The sequence below is a fragment of the Pseudonaja textilis genome, chromosome 1 (genome assembly GCF_049901715.1).
Source record: "Pseudonaja textilis isolate UNSWEBS1 chromosome 1, rPseTex1.2, whole genome shotgun sequence".
NCBI classification, from domain to species: Eukaryota; Metazoa; Chordata; class Lepidosauria; order Squamata; family Elapidae; genus Pseudonaja; species Pseudonaja textilis.
The window spans coordinates 221,961,624-221,984,490 of NC_141990.1; the positions used below are offsets into that span (position 1 = coordinate 221,961,624).

Genomic DNA, 22,867 nt, shown 5'->3' on the forward strand with positions numbered 1-22,867 from the left:
CTAGGTCTGCTTTGCCATGCATTCAAATTAGGTTGGATGATAACTCGATTGCAGACAGGTCTCTAAAAAGCACCCACCTTCTCATTTAAACACACTTAAGAAAATGATAGCAAACAAAATGTGACATTGCCCAAGAATGCCTTTTGGCTTCCTGCCAACTGAAATTTCAACCACTGCAGAATTCCTCCCCCCCCCCCCATCCATTCAATCCTGAAGACAGACGACAAATTCCAAGTCAATCTTAGGAAACTCATTCTAACCCCAGGGGAAGCTTCCAACAGTGGAATCAACTGCAGAGGACAATCAGCCATTGGGACTAAGACCGCCAACCATGACTCCCTTCCATCTCTCTGATTCTAAGAATTCGATAGGCAACTATCAAAACAGGGTTCCTTACAATCAAATTGATTTAGCTTTGAACAGAGAAGCAGCTGTAAAATAAATCTCATATATCTTGAAGAATTAATATGTAGTACTGTGTGTGTTTGGAGTAACTCATTTATCCTTGTGGCTATGAGATCTAATGGTCCTAATATGAAACAATTTATAATTACTATAAACAGCTGCCTAGAGCTGCCCAAAACCATGAGATGGACAGTATATAATTTAATGATAAATAAAAGTGTGTGAAAGTAGAGAAACTCACCCAAGTAAAAATGTACGGTTGTGCCTACAATACTGTCTTTTCACTCTTGATGGTGGAAAAATTAAATAAAACACACCAGAAAGGTCATAGCAATTTTCCTTCAATCTTGTATGCCACTCAGTATCTTCTAGAGGTCATTTTGTTCACAAAGACCAATTATAAACTGATTGAGGTACCACTAAATTGTCAGCAAAACCTGTAACTTTCCTGGGTAGAGAACGAAGTTGGATTAAAGGACCTCGAGGCGATCAGGTTAGAGGAAAGCTCATCTGTGATGGCTGATGAATAGAATAGGGCGATCGAGTGGGAAGAAATGTTCTGCCAGCATCTTTGCAGCATTACATCTGCTAGTATCAGCCAGGTTTGTGGCTCTGAATTGCTCTTTTCCTCACAGCTATATTTTAAAACCTTTTTTGAGATATGCAAAAAGGTACAGCATGCAATGGCCCCACGCTCCCATTATGATCTGATTGCATACTTAAAATGGTCCCTCTAAGAACATAATCTATGCGGAGCAGTTCTGCATACATGACCTTTGTATGTTACTCGATGAGCCAGCATCGCCTTGCTAACTTCACACAGCCTGTGCAAGCAGGGGGTGTGGGAGTGGAAGGAGAAACGGAGGTCTGCATCATTTGGCATTTACCAACACCAGAATGTCATCTGTAATTTTACTTCTCACTTGAAATATTAAATTATTCCAGAGGCCAGTATTTAAATTTCATCGTCTTACTACTGATAGGGGGGAAAAAAGGGTTCAAAGGTTATTTTATGCCTCTCGGGCTCAGCCATAATAATGTAAATATGCCTAAGAGGTAATTTCTGTTCTGAGGCGAGACAGAAAAGCAAATCAAAACTCAGCAAGCCTCTGAACTGCACAGAGGTCACTGGATTAAAGCTGCTTTAATTATTATCCAGCCTTAAGGAAAAGGGAGAGCCTCTTTCCGCATTCAGGCTGCCCATCAGCTGCTCAGAAGTGCCTGATCCAAGGTGGGAAACAAATTGAAGAAGCCCTGGGAAGGAGAAAAGAGAGAAGTCAGGGTCAGAGGGGATGCAGAGAAAGGCTCTCAAAGGGAAAAAAGCAGGCAGCTGTCAATACACACAATGGCGTCACCATGGCAGCCAGAGAATCGTGAGGCAGTGTTGCCATGGAAACCCATCACTGATTCAAGGCCACCATTGTAGCCATGGCAACATGAAGACAAGATTACAAAGAAGAATTAGAGAGTTGCAAGAACCAAAGCCCAAACCTCAACCCAGGAACTGGGAGCGGAGGAAGGCACAGATTAGGACCTGTTCCTATCTCCCCCCCCCCGCCCCGCCCGCCGCAAATCCCCATTTGTTTCTTTCCTTTCGCTCCTTCAAATCTGCTACTCCTGATGGGAGGGGGTGCTTATCTGCAAAAGGGCTTTGCTACCCTACCTAGGGACTTAGTATCTCTTGCTTAGCTCAAGCGATCTTCACTGGAAGGTGCAGGGCAGAAGGAAAAAGAGGCAGGCTAGGACTCTGCACGCCTGTCTTCAGCCCCGTTTCCCAGGGCAGAAGCACCCAAGCTATCGCCTACCTTGAAGAGAGTGATGGTCTGAAGGACCCCTGAAGTGCAGCACATCTCACGGATGGAGTGCATAGCTAATTGTGGGCAACCCATATCAAGAACACGCAAGCCAAGGCGGGAAGCCAGGATGGGTCCAATGGTTGTGCCACAAGGAGAATCATTTCGAACCATAAATTCCTGCAACCGACATGAGAAAAAGGAGGGGAAAAAAAGGGAGCAGACAGCTGACTATCTCTTTGATAGCAATGAAGGAGCGGGGGAGGGGGCAGGATATAGAACTGAATCTTTTGAATGGATATCGCTGGGGGTTCTTAGATCCTTGGCATTGGCCAGTCCAACCCAACAGTCAAGCTGAAGTTTCTAATGTGGACTGAACCACCAAATGAAAATGGAGAAGGGAACATCTTCAGAGGGAGAAGCCCTTCATTTAGCACTTAACTATAAAGCCCCGGCATCCCTGGTCTTGTTTCCCCTGTTTCTAGCAGGTAGGATGTTTTGCCCCTAACGGAGTGGACCAGTGCCCACTCCTAATGGTGGAAGCATCATGCAGCATTGGTAGCATGCAGTCAACCTTCTTTAAGCTTGGAAATTAAGTAGGGTCAGGTCAGTCTGCTTAGTACTTGGATAGAAAACACCGGGATATACCATGGAGTCTGCCCTGTGTAGTGTTTCCAATAAAGTGCCCGGATAAAGGGAATCTTTACTTTTCAAAATGCTTACTTGTAAAGGAACGTTGACACGCGTGGCAATCTCACGAATCAATGCCTCTGTGACAGCAGTGGAGGCATAGCGTTGGTTGCTGTTTATTTTCAGAGTAGGTCCCTGCACAGAAAATCACCAGACTGAAGAGAAAGGTTCTCTACTCTGAAAATGTGTCGCTTGTTTCCATTCTGCGTGGAATTTCTTGAGGTGTGCCACTGTTCCACCCTAACAGGAAGGGCTCGACTTGTGCTTCCCACCAGACTCCCAACTCTTAAAATGATACATCTCTTCCACATAAATAATTTACTGACGTAAGATACAAAATCTATAAAAAGAGAGTTTTCCTTCCTATCCGTGTGCTTCTCTCCACCTCTCCCCCATCTCTTCATCTGGGAGAAGCACAACCGTTTTGCCCTGCTTGGGCTCAGCAAGAAGGAAGATATATAGCTTCCAATAATCAAAATAATTACCTTTAGCGTACTTTCCCATATCTAGGCCACCAAAACAACAACATAATCTCCAGAAAGTGCTTTTCTACTAGTCATCTGCCATATGGACTTTTATCTCCTGAGCCCTCCCCAATCCTGAATCTATTCAAAACTATTATCATTGTTTTGGGCACTCCCACAGCTGGCTCTCAACTAAGAAAAAAGAAATCTCCATTTTAAAGAATCGGTTTTGCATTTGACATCTGCCCCTCAGTGAGTGGTTCCTGTGCCGCTCGCTCGCTGAGACGACTAGCTTCCAAAATCATGCTGTGGCCAACTAGTCCACATTACCTACCTTGTGAAACTGTGGCCGATGGTTCTTATCATGCTTGTCCCTGCGAAAAGAACAGCCTTCAGTAAGCATGTTTCCCCCTTGTGCCTGGATTTCAAAGATCAGAGGACCAAAGGAAAGAGGTGCTGCCGCTGTAATGCATTCAAGCCATTTTTAATAGACGAGACAGAGTCGCCCTTTTGACAGAGCCAGCGAAGAAGTCTCTGTGCAGAGATCTCTCATTAGAACGGAACGTCTGGCCCGGAGAGAAAGAAGTGCCTTCAAATGATTAGAATAAAATTACTTTATAGCTGTCGCAAGCGGATGAAGGAGGCCATCTCAGCACCAGTCCTGAAAGATGTTTCACGCTTGAAAGCCCACCGCATGTAGGGCTGCATAGACCCACTTGCATATTCATCTGGTTTTCAACGTTCTCATTTAACGACTGGTTGCTTAGCAACAGTCTGAAGTTATGGCAGAGCTTCCACAAGCACTTATCACCTGGTTTGCTTTACAGAGGCCACATTTGCTTTACAAGTACTGTACCTGTTTAGTGACAGCTACAAAAAAAAGGTTATAAAAATTGGTCACTTTTGCGCCTTCACTTGTGACCGGCATGATGGAAATTCTAGGTGCCATTATTGTCATAAGGGGCAGGGGGACTACCTGGACCCTTTCTAGCAACTTCAAGGCTTCGGAAGAGAGATGGTTTGCCCATGATTTTGCCCCAAATCCTGACTCAGTCCTTTACAAAATAAGTAAATAGATCCATTCTAAAGAGTTATCAACTTTCAGAGGGTTCCAAAATCCAGGAACAAAATTAATGATTTCTATGCATCCAATTCAATCCAACAGGCTGGATATGCTGTGGGTTCCCTCAGTCAAGGAAGGTCAGTTAGTGGAGACTAAAAGTGCCTTCTCTGCCGTAACTTCTACCCTCTGGAACATTCTCTCCTCAGAGTTGAGGATGAACCTCCAACTCTGTTGGCCTTTCATAAGGACTTGGAAGACCTGGCTTTGTGCCTGGGCTATCGAGAGTACGAAGGGCCCCGTTTGTTGGATAGATTGATATTTATGGTGACATTTTTTTCCACGGCCACTTCTTGCCATATATATATATATATTTTGTGTGATATTGGTACTGTTTTTGTTTTATGATTGTTTGCTGCCCAGAGTTACTTGTTTAAGATATGGGTATCTATAGACATTAAATGCACATACAAATATATATATCTATAGTGGGGAATCATCTATCATTTGGAGAGGAATGTCAGTCATCTAAACCTCTGTGTTTTACAAGTATGGGTAACCCTCAATTTTTCTTGCCCCATTTGTTAAGTGAACCACTGCAGCTCTTAAATTAGTAACATAGCCGTTAAGTGAATTTGACTTCCCCATTGACTTTACTTGTCAGAAGGTTGCAAAAAGTGATCACATGTCCCTGGGACACTGCAACCGTCATAAATGTGAATCACCTGTCAAGCAGCCAACTGTAAATCACTGTAGGGGTACTGCAATGGCTGTAAGTGTGAAAAACGGTCATAAGTCACTTTTTTCAGTGCCTTTGTTAACTTTGAACGGTGACTAAGTGAACTGTTGTAAGTTGAGGACTACCTGTAACCCCAAGGTAATAGGGAGATTTTTAATATCCCTTTGGCCTTTCAGATATGGGAAAAGTACAACAAAAGCACCTTACAAGAGAATCTGAGAGTTTTATGATTCAAGTAGCTTCCCCTGTTAAGACTCATACAATCTGAAGGATGGAATCGGAGGTAATACTTGTGAAGTAAGTTCATTGAAAGCAGCCGCCTCCTTCTGACTAACTAACTAAATATAGATAGATAGATAGATCTAGATATCCAGCCCTGGCACACTGTCTCACGCTGTCCATTGACAACATACTCACGCATAATTTGGGTGCACCGCATGAGCCATATCTGCACTGATCATGCACGATTTGGGCACTGCTTCCTCAAAGGCTGTAATGTTCTGGGGCGAAGCTGAGATGCGACGAAGGATAAGCTCCGTGAGGAGCGATGCAGCCCCTTGAGCACTTTCTGAACCAACCTGCCAGAAGGAGGGCATTCAAAAGGCGAATTGTCAAGAAACATTTTGATGCTACAAGAATTTTAATTGCCATTCCAATTTGGAGATCAGTTTCAGTTATCCCCTTATCACTTCTATTTCTGCTTCTTATCTATAGTTTATTTTGTCCACAATCCCGCTACCGTTTGATTGATAAGTTATTTTGGGCAACCTGCCACACTTTGTCATGCTTTTCTGAGGTCCTCCTTTTAAATTTTCTTTTGAGGTGAGTGTGGCTTCAGACCTCTTTTTTAAATGCCCCCCCCCCTCCTCTGAATCAGGACAATATGGGAGTGGCTTAAGAGACGAGACTTAAACTCATTTCATTCCTTAAATTACCCCTGGTGGAAATTTTTGGTCCCACTCTGGTTACCTCACAGCATCACCAGCTAAGGCCCTTTATCATTTTTGGATGTCAAATGTGCTCAAAAGAATCTCCCAACCCATGTTGTCTATTAGATTTAACCATGTTAAGTATTCCTTCAGATCAGAATAGGACATGCTCTTCCTCTAAATCACAACAATCTGAGAGTGACTTAAACTCATTTCATTCCTTAAATTATCCCCACCTCCTGGCGGAAATTTTTGGTCCCACTTGTTACCTCATAGCATTACCAGCTAGGGCCTCTTATCATTTTTGGACGTCAAAGGGTTTAAAGTGTGCTTAAAAAAAATCTCCCAACCCTATTAGATGTGACCATGTTAAGTATTCCTTCAGATCAGAATAGGATATTCGACTTCCTATCCAGCAAAAGGGCTTACCACTAACCTCTTCATTGTCGTAGAGTGCAATCAGACGCACATTTGGTTCTCGAGCGAGAGCGTCAGGCTCATCGGTAGATTCAATCAAAGCCTGAAGGGTTAGACAAGGGACCAAAGTGAACTGATGAGATGGGATTTTCAAAAACACTTTCTGCTGGCTTTCTCCCTGGCTTATGAGTTAGTGTCAGAACAATGCTGGAGCTTCTGGAAGCTTAAAGCCTAGGACAGGAAGGATCTGCAGTTCATAGCTTGGATCATTCATACAAGAAGAAACCTGAATTATACCTCCCACTCAGCAAGGAAGTCTATTTGTAAGTCTTGACTAAGTGTTCTTCCAAAACGCCCATCTGGAAAAAAATATACCAGCCTAGGAAAATAGAGAGTTTTGATTTCTTTCCAGTTCCTCTAAGCTCTTTGCTGCTACAATACAGAAGCAGCTCCTCTAAGCCCAATTCTTTAAAGTAACCCCCTTCTACATCAGAAATTCACTGCACTGGTAGAAGAGGGTAATAAAACTGAAGTTAATAGGTACTAATTGCTTAAAAATGCTGATATCAGCAAGTTGATCAACTAGTTCTGTTCAATTCCTCCAAACTTTTCAATTTGTACTGTTTCTCTCCTGCCCTTCTAAAGATGCTGTTAAATGTTAATGCTCTGTATGCACAAAGCGCAAATTACTTCCACTTCCACATTTAAAATGGCAAGATTATTCCCCTTTTGTGTCTGTTTCCTGGATTTAATATCTGTCCAGTCAATCAACCTTTGTTGGTCTCCACATATTCAATCTTCTTGGAATTTGTGGACACCAAAAGCGTGTATGTGAGAAAAATGCATCCCATAGTTTGGGAAGGACACTGGAGGGAAGGTCTCCTTTTTGCCAAATAAGCGAGCCTCTTGACTGCACTAAGATCTTCAGAAGGCGGTCTCCTGAAGAACTGACTGGCTGAATAGGCTTTTAGCAGGCAGTCCCTCAAGTCAATTTTACTTTTATTTAGGGCTTTAAAGAGTAATAACGTCACTTTAACTTATTAACCAATCTGGGTCGGTCACCAGGACCAGAGGTTTAGTCTTCCGAACTTTCAGACTTGTGCGAGGCCCATCCTCAGGGAGTGTCTTTCTCACCAGAATATGTACTTTGGGCTAATCTAGCGCATAGTGCTGGTGACCAACCCAGATTGGATCCTGCAACATTATCCTAGGACACATAGATGTCTTCATTCGTGACTTTAACTTAGGTTTGGTAAACAACTGGGATCAGCAGAGCCTCCTAGAGTGCCAACTGGGACATGATTGAGGTGACTCTTGACACTGTCTATTTAGATTTTCAAGAAGTCTTTGCAAGAATTCTTCATCAAAGGCTCTGTTTAAATTTAGTGGCTATGGGTTAAGAGGACCATTTATGGATTGCTAATTAGTTAAAGAGAAAACAAAGAGTGAGAACACATCAACCTTTATTTAGTGTAACAGGGTAAGAAATGGAATCCCTCCCTCAAGGATCTGAATTGGAACCATTCGTTTTTAACTTAATAATCAATCAAGACTCTGAGATAAGCAACGAATGGCCAAGTTTGGAGGCAATGCTAAATTTTTAAAGGGGTAAAGAACAAGTACCCTGTGAAGAACTCCAGAACATTTCACCATTTATGGGTGAATGGTTAACCAAATGGCAAACCAATTCAAGTTAGTTCAAGCTTAATGGAGGAAATCCCACTAACTTCCCATATACACTGATGGGACTTGGGTCTGTAATTGATCATGCAAAGAAACTTTGGATAGAACAGAGTAGATGTCAACTCAGTGTGTGGCAGCTATGAAAAAGGCAAATTCTATGTCCTGGGTCATTAGGAAAGTGAATAAAAATAATAAAATCGAACATCTATAGAAAGCTACAGTACATTCAGTTAGCAGTAGAGAATATAGTTCTGATTTCCACATTTGAAAAATGGTTAACAGGGCTAAAAACAATAACATACAGAAAAATGCAGCCAATTATCAAAAGGCTTGAATATCTTTTCTATTGGACAATTAGGGGACTGGAGGCTGAAACATATGAAGAACGGTTGCAGGAACTCGGTATGCCTAATGAAAAGAAGGACTAGGGGAGACATGGCAGAGTATTCCAATATCTCAGGGGCTGCCACAAAGAACAGGGAGCCAAGCTATTCTCCAAAACACTTGAGGACAGGACAAGAAGCAATGGGTGGAAACTAATCAAGGAGAGAAGCAACTCAGAACTAAGGAGAAAGTTCCTGACAGCTAGAACAATTAATCAGTGGAACAACTTGCCTCCAGAAATTGTGAATGCTCCAACACTGGAAGTTTTAAAAAAGATGCTGGATAACCATTTGTCTGAAGTGGTGTAGGGTTTCCTGCCTAGGCAGGGGTTTTTGACTAGAAGACCTCCAAGGTCCCTTCCAACTCTGTTATTCTATTCTATTTTAGTATAGGTTAGAATATGGGAGACTTCTTAGCTTGGAGAAGCAACTGGGGGCAACATGCTGGGTTTTATAAAAAAAAAAACATGGCAGGGAGAAAATTGTGTGTGTGTCCTGCCTTCCTTCCTCAAAATACTAGGACCCCAGACCATCTGAGAAAGCTGACTGGAAGCACTTCTTCACACAATGCATAATTAACAAAGAATTCATTACCATAACACATGAAATGGCCATTAATTTGTATGTCAACGAAGACTCAATTGTCGAGGCCAAAAGTTGGATCATGGCAACTGGACCAATTTTTGTTAATCTGAGACGTTTCGTTGCTCATCCAAGCAACTTCATCAGTCAGAGCAAAATGAGTTAGGCAAAGAGTCAGAGAGTCCTTGGAATGTACCAACTCTTGCCACACCAGCTCAAGGAGGTTCTCCCCAAAATGTGTTGCAATATGTCAATGAAGGTTCAATCAAACGAAATATCTCAGACTAACAAAGATTGGTCCAGTTGCTATGATTCAACCTTTAGGCCACAAACTTGATTTTTAATAAGTGGGATTGGAAACATACATTCATTGTGAAGGCCAAATGAAGTGGGAGGCCTCAATGTGACCCCCAGGTTCAAGGCAGCATTCCTCCGGATGTTGTAGGAATACCGCAGTGACAAGGAGCATGTTGCCATCTCCCGCTTATGGGCACTGCAGAGAAGATGGCTAGAGTAAGATGGGCCTTGGCCTGATCCAACAGACTTATTTTAAGTACAGGGGATGTGCAAGGTCCAGATATACACAATGAACCTTTCTTGGACCAAGCCATATGTTTCATCCGTGCACAGACCCAGCCGAAGTACATTTGGTCCATGCATGGATCTGAAGCACACATATTCTGTTAGGGGCGCTCTAGAACAAAAAGCACAGGTCATTCCAGAGCTCAGGAGACTGTGAAAAGTAGAGCTGATAATATGCATAAACTCTCCTGGTTGTCCAAAGCAGCTCAAAACTAGCTATCTGTCCTGACAAGTAGAGGATGTTGACATTCTACCTCCCTGCTGTCAGGTCCCAGCATGCTGTACCACGGAGATGAAGCTGGATAAGGGGAGTTAAAGGAATAACTCAGTTCAGCCAGGCTTCAGTGATATGCGCATTAGATGTTTTAATCAGCAACTGACCCAGCACTGAGGGACAGGATGTTTTGGTTGGAGGAGTTATCTTCACTGTTACCTTGCCTTCCTTCATTAGACTAAATCTGAAGGGACCTGACAGAGAGGCAGAGTGGTAGCTTCCCTTCCCTTGTGCCATTTCTTCCCCTTCTATGTTTGTCTGCAGGACATTTTCTCCCTCTGTGTTTCCCTGCATTGATCTATCTAGCCCAGGGGTCTTCAAACTTGGCAACCTTAGGACTTGTGGACTTCAACTCCCAGAATTCTGGGAGTTGAAGTCCACAAGTCTTAAGGTTGCCAAGTTTGAAGACCTCTGATCTATCCTATCTTTAAGCATCAAGCCCAGTTAAAAACAAGTCTAGTTTCCCAACCCACCTCCATCCCGCATCACAAGCCCTGCAATAGTGGCGAATACCTGTAGTTTGAGTATAGGATAATGGTGGCGTGTGGGTTGGTTTCCAAGCATTTTGTTACCAGGCTAGGTACCATGGTGGAATTTAGGGAATGTCAGTGTTGGTGTCCTTCTGCTTATAAGGGCTTTGTGTGGTCAGTAGGTCTTGTGATGGGAGGGTGATAAGCCCTTTCCTGACACACACACAGGACTACCTGTAGATGCTATTTGCCCTCCATGCGCTGTCTGGTTTTCTGCTATGCATTTCATCAGGCTTTAAAAGAAAATCACTTTGGAGGCCTAAGGGAGGGAGGTGATCTCAGCTGGGTGGCTTTCCTAAGAGGCTTCTAGAGTAGCAATCTCCTTCAAGGAACAGAACCTGCATCAGACGCAGAGCCCTTTTTTTTTTTTTAAGCTCAAGGGAAGATAATATTGAGCTGAGACCTCTGCCGGGAACACATACAGCCCTCTTGAGCACCAGGAACTTTTGGGTCACCAAAGAGTTTGGCTTGCGATCCTCACCTCACCGGTTTAGCTCAACCTGCAGGAAGACGCTGGTGCATACAGGCCTCCAAAGTGACTTTCTTTTAAAGCCTGATGAAATGCACAGCAGAAAACCAGACAACGCACGGACAGCAAATGGCATCTACAGGGAGTCCTTGACTTATGACCACAACTGGGACAGAACTTCTGTTGCTCAGAGATTTTACAACCGTGGTCAAGTAAATCTGTCATTAAGCAAATCTGCCTTTCCCCACACTGACTTTCCTTGCCAGAAGCTCCCGGGGTTGGTCGCAAATGGTGATCATGCGACTCTGGGATGCTGCAACCATAGTAGATACATGCTAGTTGGAATTTTGATCACATGCCCACGAGGATATTGCAACAGTTGCAAGGACTCGTCGTAGGTCAGTTTCTTCAGGGACTAGGAATGGTTGTAGGTCAAGGACTATCTGTAACTAGCATGCAGAAATATGGTGGGTGTTCCCGTAAAGCCCTTTCCTGGCTGCTGAGATAGTAGCACAGCAACAAGAAAGCAGCACTGCCTCCTGACATCCCGTCCCTTAAGTTACTTACCTGCAGGGCACAGTAGCAGCTGTGGAGGTTATCCAGGCGAGGAGAGAATATGAATTCGTTGAAGGCACCACCCAAAGTCTATTGGAAGTCACAAAGCCAAAAAAAAGAATTAGAATGATACAATTGACAGGGACCTTGGTGGACATCTAGTTTAATGCCTGGCTTCTGGGATCTGCTAAAGCACTTTGGCCCGATGGCTATCTGGTCTCTGCTAAGGGGAAACACACCACTTTCTGAGGTAGCCCGTACAATTAGCTGACTACTGCTATTGTCAGGTAATTCCTCAGAATATCTAACTTGAACCTAAATCCCTACAGATTCAACCCAACGGCTCTCGTCTTGCCCTCAGAGATGACAAAGAAGTCTATCTGGCAATTTCATTGATTGATACTATACTTCCTCTCAATCTTAAGCCAATTCTGTAAACTGCCAAGAACCCATTAGACTTCAGACAGTGGACAAATCTCATAAGCAAACAAATAAACTTTCCTCATAGGACTTGGATTTCCAAGCCCCTCATTTTCTTGTCTTAAATTGTTTGAGATCCATTTTGATTGCACTGCAGTGCTCAGAACTGGATACAACACCCTAAAAGGGGTATAACCAAGGCATGCATAACCAAAGTAAAATACAAGAATCTGGACTCTTTGGCTCTTGTTAATACTTTCTCAAACATCAGTTAGTTACCTTTTTGGCAGCTGCAACACCATAGTTTGGGAAATGTTTTTGTCCTTCCTAGTGTACCCCTATCTATGTATCTCTCATACTGCCTACGTGTGAGCAAATAAATCAAAACAAAGCAGAATATGACGGTGGAGTAACTCTCAACCTCCTGACAAACCTCACTTAATGGTATTTCTAGAAAATCAAGCTAAATTACAGAAGAGCATGATTTTATCTCCCTTGCAACCCATCCTTCAACATGGAGGAGTCTAAACACAAGCCACCTGAATGAACCTCCACCCCAATTCCTTATGTAGCAATGCAAAAAAAAAAAAAAAAATGAATAATAAAGCTGTGCTTACTGGGGGCTGGGTATCTACTAAACACAGTTCCATCTCCACCAGTTGTTCTGGTTTCACTTCCAGCTGGGAGCAGAGAAGGGAGATCAGAATTGGAGCATGGCGATTCTGGAAGAAAAAGAGAAGTTAAGAATGTGCAACACCCTCTAATTGGTGAGAGAGACAGGCTTCCCCTCACATATCCCCTTTCCCAGCTTTTGACTGACAACAGACTGAGGAGTCCACTGCACCCGCTATCCAATCTACCTTACCTGGAAAGACTGGGTGCAGCTGTCTTCTGTTATGGAGTCTCCCTTTGCCAGGATCTCCTGGGCTTGAGTGGCCAGAATTGGAACCCTGTGGAAAGCCAATGAATTGGCTGTTAAGAGTTGCTCCCTGGAGAGCCTTAGAAGTTAAAATTACAGAGCCAGAAGAATTCAGAGCTGAGGAAGCAAGCGGAACGTTGTTTGTGTAGCTAAAAAGTCATACGCTTCTCATCCCCATGGAGGTAGTGTCCAGAAACCCTGGAGTACATCGTCTGTTATTCTCAATCTGCAAAATACTGGGGAGAGATGAGAATCTAACCCAACACACCTCAAGGGCGTGAAGTTTGAAAAACTACTCTAGCTATTTCTCCTATTTTTCTCAGGAACCTCTCCCATCATTACATTCAGAGTACTGCTAAAGCCTCCAAGAGCTAAAGAACAGCCTGGGTAGTAGCTGAAGAGGTCTTGTTCACCACTTCTAGACAGAACAAGGCTCCTTTGCGTACAGATGCAGCTTTTCTGAAAGAAAATGTGAGCATGTTAATTCCCCCTATCACTGTCAGAGGAACTCTATTCCCCTGACAGACTCCATCCTTCTATTCAGTTACTACAAATGTACACTAAGCCCTCAAGTAAAAGCTTGAAGATCATGGTCGGATCCTGAGAGGTTTCCAAGCCAGAGGAGAAAGCCTGCTGGCTGACCGTAGGAAGAGACAACCTTCATCACTTTTCTCTGAACTTGTAGTCTTCTACCCCAGCTCAGTTAACTGTTCCAAAAGACTGCAGGTCCTCCAGGACAGTAAGAGAGATTCAAAGGCAGGAAGATGGGAAATCACTAAAGATCATCATTCCCATCAGTGGGAGCATTCTGAGCCAAAGATTATCAGAAAAGTAGCATTCAATCCATGCAGTGATTTGCCGAGAAATGAATCAAGCCCGCCCTTTCTTGCAGTCTTTTAACTGGGTGCTTGTGAAAGAGGACAACTCTTGGTCATGCTTTCCGGTATCAAGGAGGGAACTGGACAGAAAAGCATTCCTTATATTCCACAGATTCAAAAAAATCTGCTTTGAGTGAATCTGTACCGTTATAACTTTACATATGTTTATTTTAAAGTGAGCTCTACCTTAACCAAGAGAAATCAAAAGGGCTCGTAATAAAAGCAGTGTCATATACCTATTGAAAGCAGATAATTGATACTCCGTTTGCCAGGGGATGATTTGGTTTTATTAAAAGAGAAAAAGTACAGAGGGGAAAAAGCCCTAAGCAGATCTCTTGGTGAAGTGTTTACAAACCCAGAATGCCACACTGGCAAAAGCCCTTCCTGAGTCCCACTTATGAATTTTGATAAAACCACAACTTTCTTTTTCTGGAATCATACACAATAAAATGTTACTCTCTGTGTGACCGTGTGTGCGCGCATGGGCCAATCAGAACTTTTGTCCACAGCACAGAGTTAATCTATGGGATTCAGTATTGCAAGACAGAGTACACACATACATTTAAGAAACAAAGAAGGTTGTTCCCCAACTGGTGGGGAATAGAAGGGAGGCTGAACTACCACACCTGTGCCTTGCTTTTTGTGGATTTCCTAAAGCCATTTGGTTTGACAGTGTGGGAACAAGACACTGCAATAAATACAGCTTTGGTCTAACCCAGCAAAGTTTCTTTGCACTCTATCTCTTGCTAGAAAAGGAAGTCAATAAACAGGCCTCCAGAGATCCCTTTTCCTAAAGGCTGACTAGCTGATTGGCCCCAACATAACAGCTTCTAGGAAAGGCTCTTGTCTGAGACGGTGCAGGACAAGGGCTGTTTATTCTCTCACAGGTGTTGCTCAGTGTTTGGTCCAAAGCTCTCATTCACACTGCGTTGGAGATGGATGGCCAAATTTGGGATGCGGAGAATGGGCTGTTCTATCCTCACTAGCTGTTGCTCCAGCCGCCCTGTGGACAGGTCCTGCAGTGGGGAAAAAAAAGCAGTATAAAACCCTTGTAGCTTGAGCTCCATGATTTTTTCATGATGGGGGGAAAAAAAGGTAGCGTAGAGGAAAGCTACAAAGTTTCTTCAGGAAAGCTCCAGCAAGTAACTCTGTCTTAGCTTAGTTATCAAAAGAAAATCAGTTCCAATGGCCCGAATAAACGCATCATTGAACTTTAACTAAGAACAGATGGAGAATTTCATGGCTCTGATTTTTAACAGAAGAGTTTTATTTTTAATTTCCCAGCCCCGGTGTTTAGTGGCTGCTAAAGAGGAAATGCAACAATCCTTAACAACAATGCTGCCAAATAAGAAACTGGTGATTTGAAGACAAATCCTTTGTATTAATTTCAGCATCAAGTGCTTTTCAAGATGAACTTTGACCATCATTGACTTACAAAGCTACAAAAATTCCACATGACTACTTTTTTGTGTGTAACACGCTTTATTCTTCAAAGGTTAATCTGCTTAAGCAGAAATACTCGAGGTAGCACATAATGAAATGTGTGCTTGTTTCAACACAGGAAGAAATGCCACGTTTCAGAACCAAATCTTTATCCATCTCCATTCAGCAAGGATATTACCATACTTTAGCACCTTCAGCTCATCATCTAGAAGTTACTGACTGTTTAATAAACTCTCAAGCCCTTAATAAACCAGTTTCACATAATTTGGTGATCCAGAAATACTGGGAATGGAGTTCTTACAATTGCTAGCCATCTTGATGGCATAAAATTCTGGGAATCCCATCTGGAGAATGCAAGAAAGTGATCATCTACCCTTGCAGGGTTCTTATTGGTGTATATTTATCGTTGGGACGCTATATGGTGGCTGTAACAGTGTTTCTTTGGGTTTTCCTTCCTTCCTTCCTTCCTCCTTCATTTTCTATAGCCACCCATCTCAATCAATGTCTTTTGAAAGCTCGCAATTCAAAAAATATATTAAAATTAAGACATTAAAAACAAGAAAAAAAACAATGAAAACATCCAAAATAAGTATACATAGCAGACCTAAAGAAATAAACATCCAGTATCTACCTGAGAAACCATCTATCAAGAGGGGCAAGTGTTCGCACACAAAGAAATTAGCAGCTCCCTGAACGCACCTTTGCCAACTGCTGAAATCTCCTATCCTAAATCTCCTATCCTATCCTATCCTATCCTATCCTATCCTTCTAGTGTTTTGCATGGGTGTGTAGCGGTTTAAATCTGAAGCAGAAAAAGTGTTTTGGAAGGGACATAGTGCACAATATGCACTTCTATGTTCCCTTCTGTTTCCAATCCAAAGCACTGCACATCCCTAGGCGTAAATTTTGAATGAATTTTCAGATGTTCTTAAAAACACGAGAACGAGAAACTTGTGTGAATAAAGGCAAAAATGTCATAATCTGGGAAAATTACCACTGTGTGCAAGTCTTCTCAGAAGTAGTCTGTTTATAATAAACAGGTTCTAGCCGCAATTTTATTTTCCCTATTTATTATCAGATGCAACATGCAATTTCCTGTACTATTTTTTGAAACCTAAATAGATAAAATTAATTTCCCACCATTTCTCCAAGAGCAATCAAACACAGCCTTGCTGAACTTATTTTTAAGATGCAGTAAAAATATTTTCTTTTCCTCTTGAGTTTTGAAACCCAAGCAACATTTGACACTTGACAACTATTTATCATGGCAGAATATATGCTTTGTCATTTGAGTAACATGGAAAACCTAGTTTTGGAAACTAAAATGGGAAGCCAGCTAGAGAGGACACTAAAAGGCAAATATATCAAACTTTCACTTTAAGTCCCTAGTTTTAATTAATTCCCAGGGAATCCTTAAGAGGTTTTGTTGATGTCACATGATGGTTTCAAAACTAAACCTGATACTTACAGCAGTCTTCAACTTTATTATACACAAATGAACCAAACTAAAGTTATTATCTATTTATTAAGTATGCAGAACACCCCTTTAAAAATACTCTTTAAAATTTTATGTTTAAAAATGGGCATTTGCAGCAACAGACTTTTTTAAAAAAAGACAAAAGGAAAAAAAGGTATCTGGCATCCAATTTAATATAACTTAAGAACAATTTTCTCATCCCATACAGACAGAAAATGAACAGACATGTTTTGATTTCTGTCACTTGTCCGTATATTCCAAATTGCAAACAGCAGCAATAGCAATTTTTGCTTCCAGGCACATTAAATGAAGAGAACTTCTCTGAACATGTGTAAATAACATGTTCCAGTACATTAGTACACCTATATCTCCCTCTTGTACCAGCATATCCTAATAATGCAGTTCCATACAAAAGCAAAATCGGCTTTGTTTGAAAGCTCTGTGCTCAGGTGGAGGTGGACAAATCTGCACCTCTGGTAAGAAGTAACATCCGATTTTGAATGTATTAGTCAGTTTTGGTTTTTAGTTCCACTCAAACAATATTAAAATCAGGCTTTGCATCATATATATTTAAGGCCAAGCAAAATGCTATGTAACACACTTTGAATGACTATCCAATAATTTACAAACAATGTTAGGCATCCAGATTCTCTGAGTGTACTGATTAACCGGGACTGAAAGCCTGATCCAGTAATTCATAAAAGTGCTGAGGCTTAATAACATTCTTACGGACTCCCTCTGTAATATTAATGCTTCTATCTCCAATCAAAGAATATAAAACAAGTATTCTACACAACAAGGCTCTTGAAATCTATTTTACAACACAAGCGTTGACCTTTGGATGGAGGATTAAATGATAAAAACACATTTATGCGCATCTGCATTTAATCCTCCATTAATTTCAGTCCAAGAGAACAGCAACTGTTTCAAAAGCAACTACCAAAAGGTAACTAAAAATCATGAGCAGTTGGTTCCGGTTCTGTAAACAGGATTACTTAACATGTACCTTCTCAAGGCACCTTAGATGGGAAGATTGCCCTATTAAATTTTTTCCCATGGGATATCTGTTTTCTGTTATGTTTTCATGGAGTCCATGGGAAGAAATCCACTACGGTTGTTGCCACACACTGAGGTAATACAAAAGTAGATCTTTATGTGACATCCTTATAATACTGGATGGAGAAAGAAATGAGCCTCAAGTTCTTTTCCAATTGTACAAATGTACAAGAATGTAGAAGGAGAATAATTCAGGCAGGACTGACCTTGAAAATTACTCTTCCAGCCACAGAGAGATCACGGTCAAACCAGGTATTCCAAATACCTCCTCCATATGTTTCCACAGCCACCTGGACTGTACCATCCTGGTTACATTTTGAGGACCGCTTCACCTAAAAGAGACACAACCATCATCTCAGATCTCCCCCAAGAGCCGTGTTCAATTACTACGTGGCATCTTAATGTCATTTTTAAAAGAAAGAGGTTCTAAGTACAAAAACAGAAATCCTTCCAACAAGTATCAGAAATAATGTCACCATATAGAAAATTGTAGCTGTGAAGAGGAAAATAAGATGAAGCTGTACTGATTGAAGCACAATCAGAGGAAGCAGGGGAAATTAAGATAATCAAGTAGAAGCAGGTAGAAAAATTAAGATAATCAAGTAGAAGCAGGGGGAAAAAAATCCACCCAAGAGCAAAAATGTCAGACAAGGATTACATCATTGCTTACCCGCAGACAGGGACTGTCAGTGTGAGCTCCAACCACTGTGAAGCCATTACCTGGCTGGAATTGTCCTCCCACAGCAAAAGCAACCAACGTTGACAAGTTTCGGGTCACAAAATACTGAGGCAAAAAAAAAAAAAAAAAGAGTACAGAAAGAGATGGAGACATCAATATTTTGCTTTGTTCCTCAGGGAAATAGCTGGGCCTCAGGGAAATAGCTGGCCCAACCTTCCATCCCTTTCAAAATAAAGGCAACACAACTATAAACCAGAAACTAGGTACAGAAAAGTCATTATGTCTATCCTTCACCATACCTTTCTGTCAGGCTTGATATCCCAGTGTTCAGTTTCTTTCAGTTCCTGGAAACCAGCCTGAAGCAGGCGTTTCCGACATTCAGCAACCACTACAGGAAGGAAGAGCAGAAGCAATCACAAAAGGAAACAGCGAAGGCATCTGGCAAGAAAGCTTTCTATAGAATTCCTCCAGAGATCCACAATTCTGGGTGTCCTCCAAATGAACAGGAGGCAAGGCAACTCTACTGGTGCTCCTCAGGCTATCAGAATTGCTTGACCCAGCTCAGGAACAGATGGTGTGATGGTGATCTTATTCTGGCTACCCTCAGGCAGCTTTCTACCACTTGGGCTGGGACTGCAATTCCCCCAAATTGTCTCCCAGCTTTTGGACAAGCCAGTTGAGAATTCTGAAAGTTTCAGTCGCAACAAAGTTGGAGGTCAATAAGCCTGGAGAGCAATTTTAGGGTTATAATTATTAGGAAGGTTGTCCTGAGACTGTCAACACAACTTGGGCCCTAAGGCCTCAAGTTGCGATCCTTCCTCTGCCAAGCACTTACTTTGGTTTATTACATTTTGGATTGTAGATCAAGACAGAATGTACAAGATACTTAACAAAAGGAAATAAGACAATTACTTAAGAAGCAAAGAAGCTAGATAGAAACCAAGTGAATACATCGGAAATACCAGTGTGCATGCAAGAATTGCATATACATATTGTACAAATATGACGTATTTTCCAGCTTGGATATCTAAGTACATTCCTCATCAGCAAGAAACTTCAATCTTTACTCTGTGCCTCATGTTAGAGAATGTGTTGCTAAGGGTTCTTCCCAAATTTCCCCCTCATAATTTCAGTGCCCTAATCCAAGATTCTTTTTAAAAAATTCTACGAACAAAGCTTTTCATATTTGAACAATTCTCTGAAGCAGAGAAAAAGAGTAGTATATTCCCAATTCCCCCCAGTCGCACTGGCAGAAGGGGCATGCTGTGGACCCTGTCAGCCAAGGATTTGGGGCTGGCGATGTCCAGAAAAAGAGCCTTTTCCGCTATGGCTCCCACCTTCTGGAACATTGTGCCCCCGAAGTGGACTGTTTTAGCCTTGAAGATATGGCTATGCCAACCAGCCTGGGGTCCCAGTGGGTATATAGTACTTTGAAGGTGGCTAATGGAATAGGTAACACCTCACCCCCTCCTTGTGTACACTTGGCTCCCTCCCTCTCCATCCTGGTTAGTTTTATTTGACTTTAATTTTAACGGAATTTAATCTTATTTGAATTTACTTTTATTTGAATTTTAAATTTATGATCCTTATTTTATTGTTTTAATATTTTATAGTGCATTTCAGTTGAATGTCTATAAGCTACCTAGGGTTGCTGCTGGTGAGATGAGTGGCATATAGATTTGTTCGATTAAAAAAAAATTTTTTTTTGATGTAGGGGAGAGGATCTTAACCAGTATCACTGGATGCTAAACATGGATGCAAATATGCTAAGCCAGTCAGGTTATGTAATATGAAAATCTAGAGTCATTTCCACACAACTCCTTAACACCAATTTGTGGCTTTTCTGTTAAGCTTCTTATTTTGAAGCAGCCACCATTTCTGGTTAACATTAGTTGGAATCTGTATCCATGGCGCATGCTCATGTTACACGCCTGAGTAACTTGCGCTTTTGTGTGAATGTGTCAGAGGCATCTGCAGAATCTGATACTTTTGTCAAAATGATGAAAGCAGGTGTTTTACTGCAAGATTCACCCTTTTCGAACATTGCGATGGCACAATGCACATACAAAAAGGGGGAATGCTTACACTGTCTAACCCTTTTGACCTCCTTTGCAGATGCTCCTGCCCACAATACCTGTATAATACGCAAGTTATGTTTGGCCTTTGGAAATGGTGTTATTTTGCTTCAAAGGTTAGTTCTGTAATTACGATGCAGGTACAAAAATTAGTATTAAAAGTACAAGAGAACATTCTACTAGTAACTTATAAAAGAAAGGAATAAGATATCAGCAAAATGCATATATAAATTTACCTTTTTTTAAACAGAAAGGAGAGAGAAAAACAGGAATGAAAACGATTGGGCAAAATTATGAATTTTATTCAAATAGTTAAGATAATTTATTGTTTGGTAACCAGTGTCATTCTAAAGATGGATTCTGCCAACTATCTAATTATGGCAAATCCTACGGGCATAGGGAACGGAAGATTAAGGATATTAAAAATTATATTTGCTGTTTCTGTATATTTAAAAAAGTGTGAGCTTCTGCTTCAAAGAAGCAATTAAGGTGCTATTAATGATTCAACAATATCAAATTATGCTAAGCATGGCTAGCAGATAAGACAAAGAGCAAAGTTCTTCGAAAAAAGATTCTGAAGGCTCAGGAAGAAATAGAAAAGTTATCTTTTGTTCTGACTAATGCTCACAAGTATGATAAAAGACAAGTTAATAATTTCCCACACTGCAGTGGCACAGAAGAATTGGGACACTAAAAAACATTATTTTGCGCGGATGGAGGTGGAAGAAGCCAATAATAGAGAAAAACACAGGAGTAAGAAAAAGAAAATGGTAACAATACTGGCAATCAAATGCAGAAACATCCCCATTCAACTTGCTTTTAGTATATTAACTCTAATCCTGCGTGAATATTCCAAGGCTGGGTTAAAAAAAAAATCTGAAAAAGGGGGGAACGTTTAAAAATCAAGCTTATACAGAGGTTTTACACGTTAACTGTGAGACCAGGCCTAAGAGTCAAGAAAAGGCATCATAAGCCTGGTTCATAGCCGGGCAAGGGTGCGCGGCCTCTGGTGACACCGGGGTCGGCGGCGAAGCTCCCGATTTCGCCGAATGCCTCTTTCTTACCGTGGTAAGGGGACGGGCTGCGGTGCACAAACTTCAGCAGCTCTTGCGCCGCCGCCTGCACCGCTTGCTTGGAGCTGGTCTAGAAAGGGGGAAAAAACGCAGCCGAATTAGGCGGGACCCGCCCAGTCCCGGTCCTTCCCAACGGGTCTCTCTACGGTAGCCTCCCCGCTGAACTACGCGACCCGACAGCAATCGCCCGCCCAAACGGAGCCCGCCCCCCGAGCTCTTCCGAGCTCCCGCTTTTTCCCCCGCAGCGATCGACCTGGGGGAGCGAAAAGCGCTTCCCGCTTCTCCTCTACCTGCATCCTGTTACCGGCTCTGCGCCACCCCCAGAGTCAGACGAACAAGACGCTGCTAAATACCCGGGGCCACCCCGCCTCGGAAAGAGTGCAGCCGGCTCCACCCCGCACCGCTCGGCCTGCTGGGGACTTCGAAAGGGAAGCTGTGGGTCGGAGCCCTCTGCAGGTGTCCCTTGGTACGACCGATTGGCTATTAGATTTAACCAAGGAAAGAAATTTCCCGAAGCTATATAGGCCTTGCTTTCTTCTAAAGCGCCTCTGATGGTTATGACTGGTTTCGGGGTAAGGTGGCAGAAGCCGATCTTGGCTGATTTCAAAAAAGCTACTAAGTAAGTCAGATCTGCTGTGAAGTGGCAAAGTACTAGATTAATATTCTGCCTCCGAAGCTGTATGAAGTCACAAGAGACATTTTCAGTATAGCCTGCTTTCGCTTCCATCCCATTCTGAGTTCCCGGAGGCCTTTTAGACCTGTACAAACTAACCCCTGCTTAATTTTGGTGCCAATAAAGGTAAAGGTAAAGGTTCCCCTGGCACATACATGCTAGTCGTTTCTGGCTCTAGAGGGCAGTGCTTATCTCCATTACAAAGCCAAAGAGGCAGCGCTGTTGGAAGATGTCTCCGTCTGTGGTTATGTGGCCGGCATGACTAAACGCCGAAGGCGCACGAATGTCGTTACCTTCCCACCAAAGGGGTCCCTATTTTTCAACTTTAATTTTTACATGCTTTCAAACTGCTAGGTTGGCAGAAGCTGGGACAAGTAATGGGAGCTCACTCCGTTATGCGGCGCTAGGGATTCTAACCCCATGCCCCTGCGCATGTGCATATGACCCCCCCTTGCATGCTGCACCTCTGCGCATGTGATTCCCCCCTTGTGCACTGCACGTCTGCACATGTGCACGCGATCCCCTCACGTGCAGCGTGTCCCTGCACACATGCATGTTTCCCCCCCTCACGCATGCACCCCCCCCTTTGCCCCTTGCACATGTGTGCCAGATACCTGAC

General features: G+C 42.4%; 1 protein-coding gene across 1 annotated transcript; it reads right to left on the minus strand.

Annotated features, from left to right (window-relative positions):
* Positions 1 to 1,530: 1,530 nt before the first annotated feature.
* Positions 1,531 to 22,004, minus strand: DNPEP (aspartyl aminopeptidase). Its single transcript, XM_026707979.2, has 15 exons — positions 21,866 to 22,004; positions 21,567 to 21,645; positions 18,727 to 18,815; positions 18,419 to 18,532; positions 17,955 to 18,080; positions 14,658 to 14,788; positions 12,841 to 12,925; positions 12,593 to 12,697; positions 11,568 to 11,645; positions 6,517 to 6,600; positions 5,569 to 5,729; positions 3,687 to 3,726; positions 2,922 to 3,023; positions 2,211 to 2,378; positions 1,531 to 1,659 (listed from the first exon to the last, which is right to left on the minus strand). Exons 1-15 carry the CDS (start codon positions 21,869 to 21,871, stop codon positions 1,609 to 1,611), a joined length of 1,419 nt encoding a protein of 472 aa, XP_026563764.1. The 5' UTR covers positions 21,872 to 22,004; the 3' UTR covers positions 1,531 to 1,608.
* Positions 22,005 to 22,867: the final 863 nt, after the last annotated feature.

Coding starts and splice junctions, on each gene's coding strand:
- DNPEP (XM_026707979.2), bottom strand. Junction 18,816..21,566: donor CAGCCCGTCCCCTTACCACG/GTAAGAAAGAGG, acceptor TCCTTCCTGTAG/TGGTTGCTGAATGTCGGAAA. Junction 18,081..18,418: donor CTGACAGTCCCTGTCTGCGG/GTAAGCAATGAT, acceptor TGTCTCTTTTAG/GTGAAGCGGTCCTCAAAATG.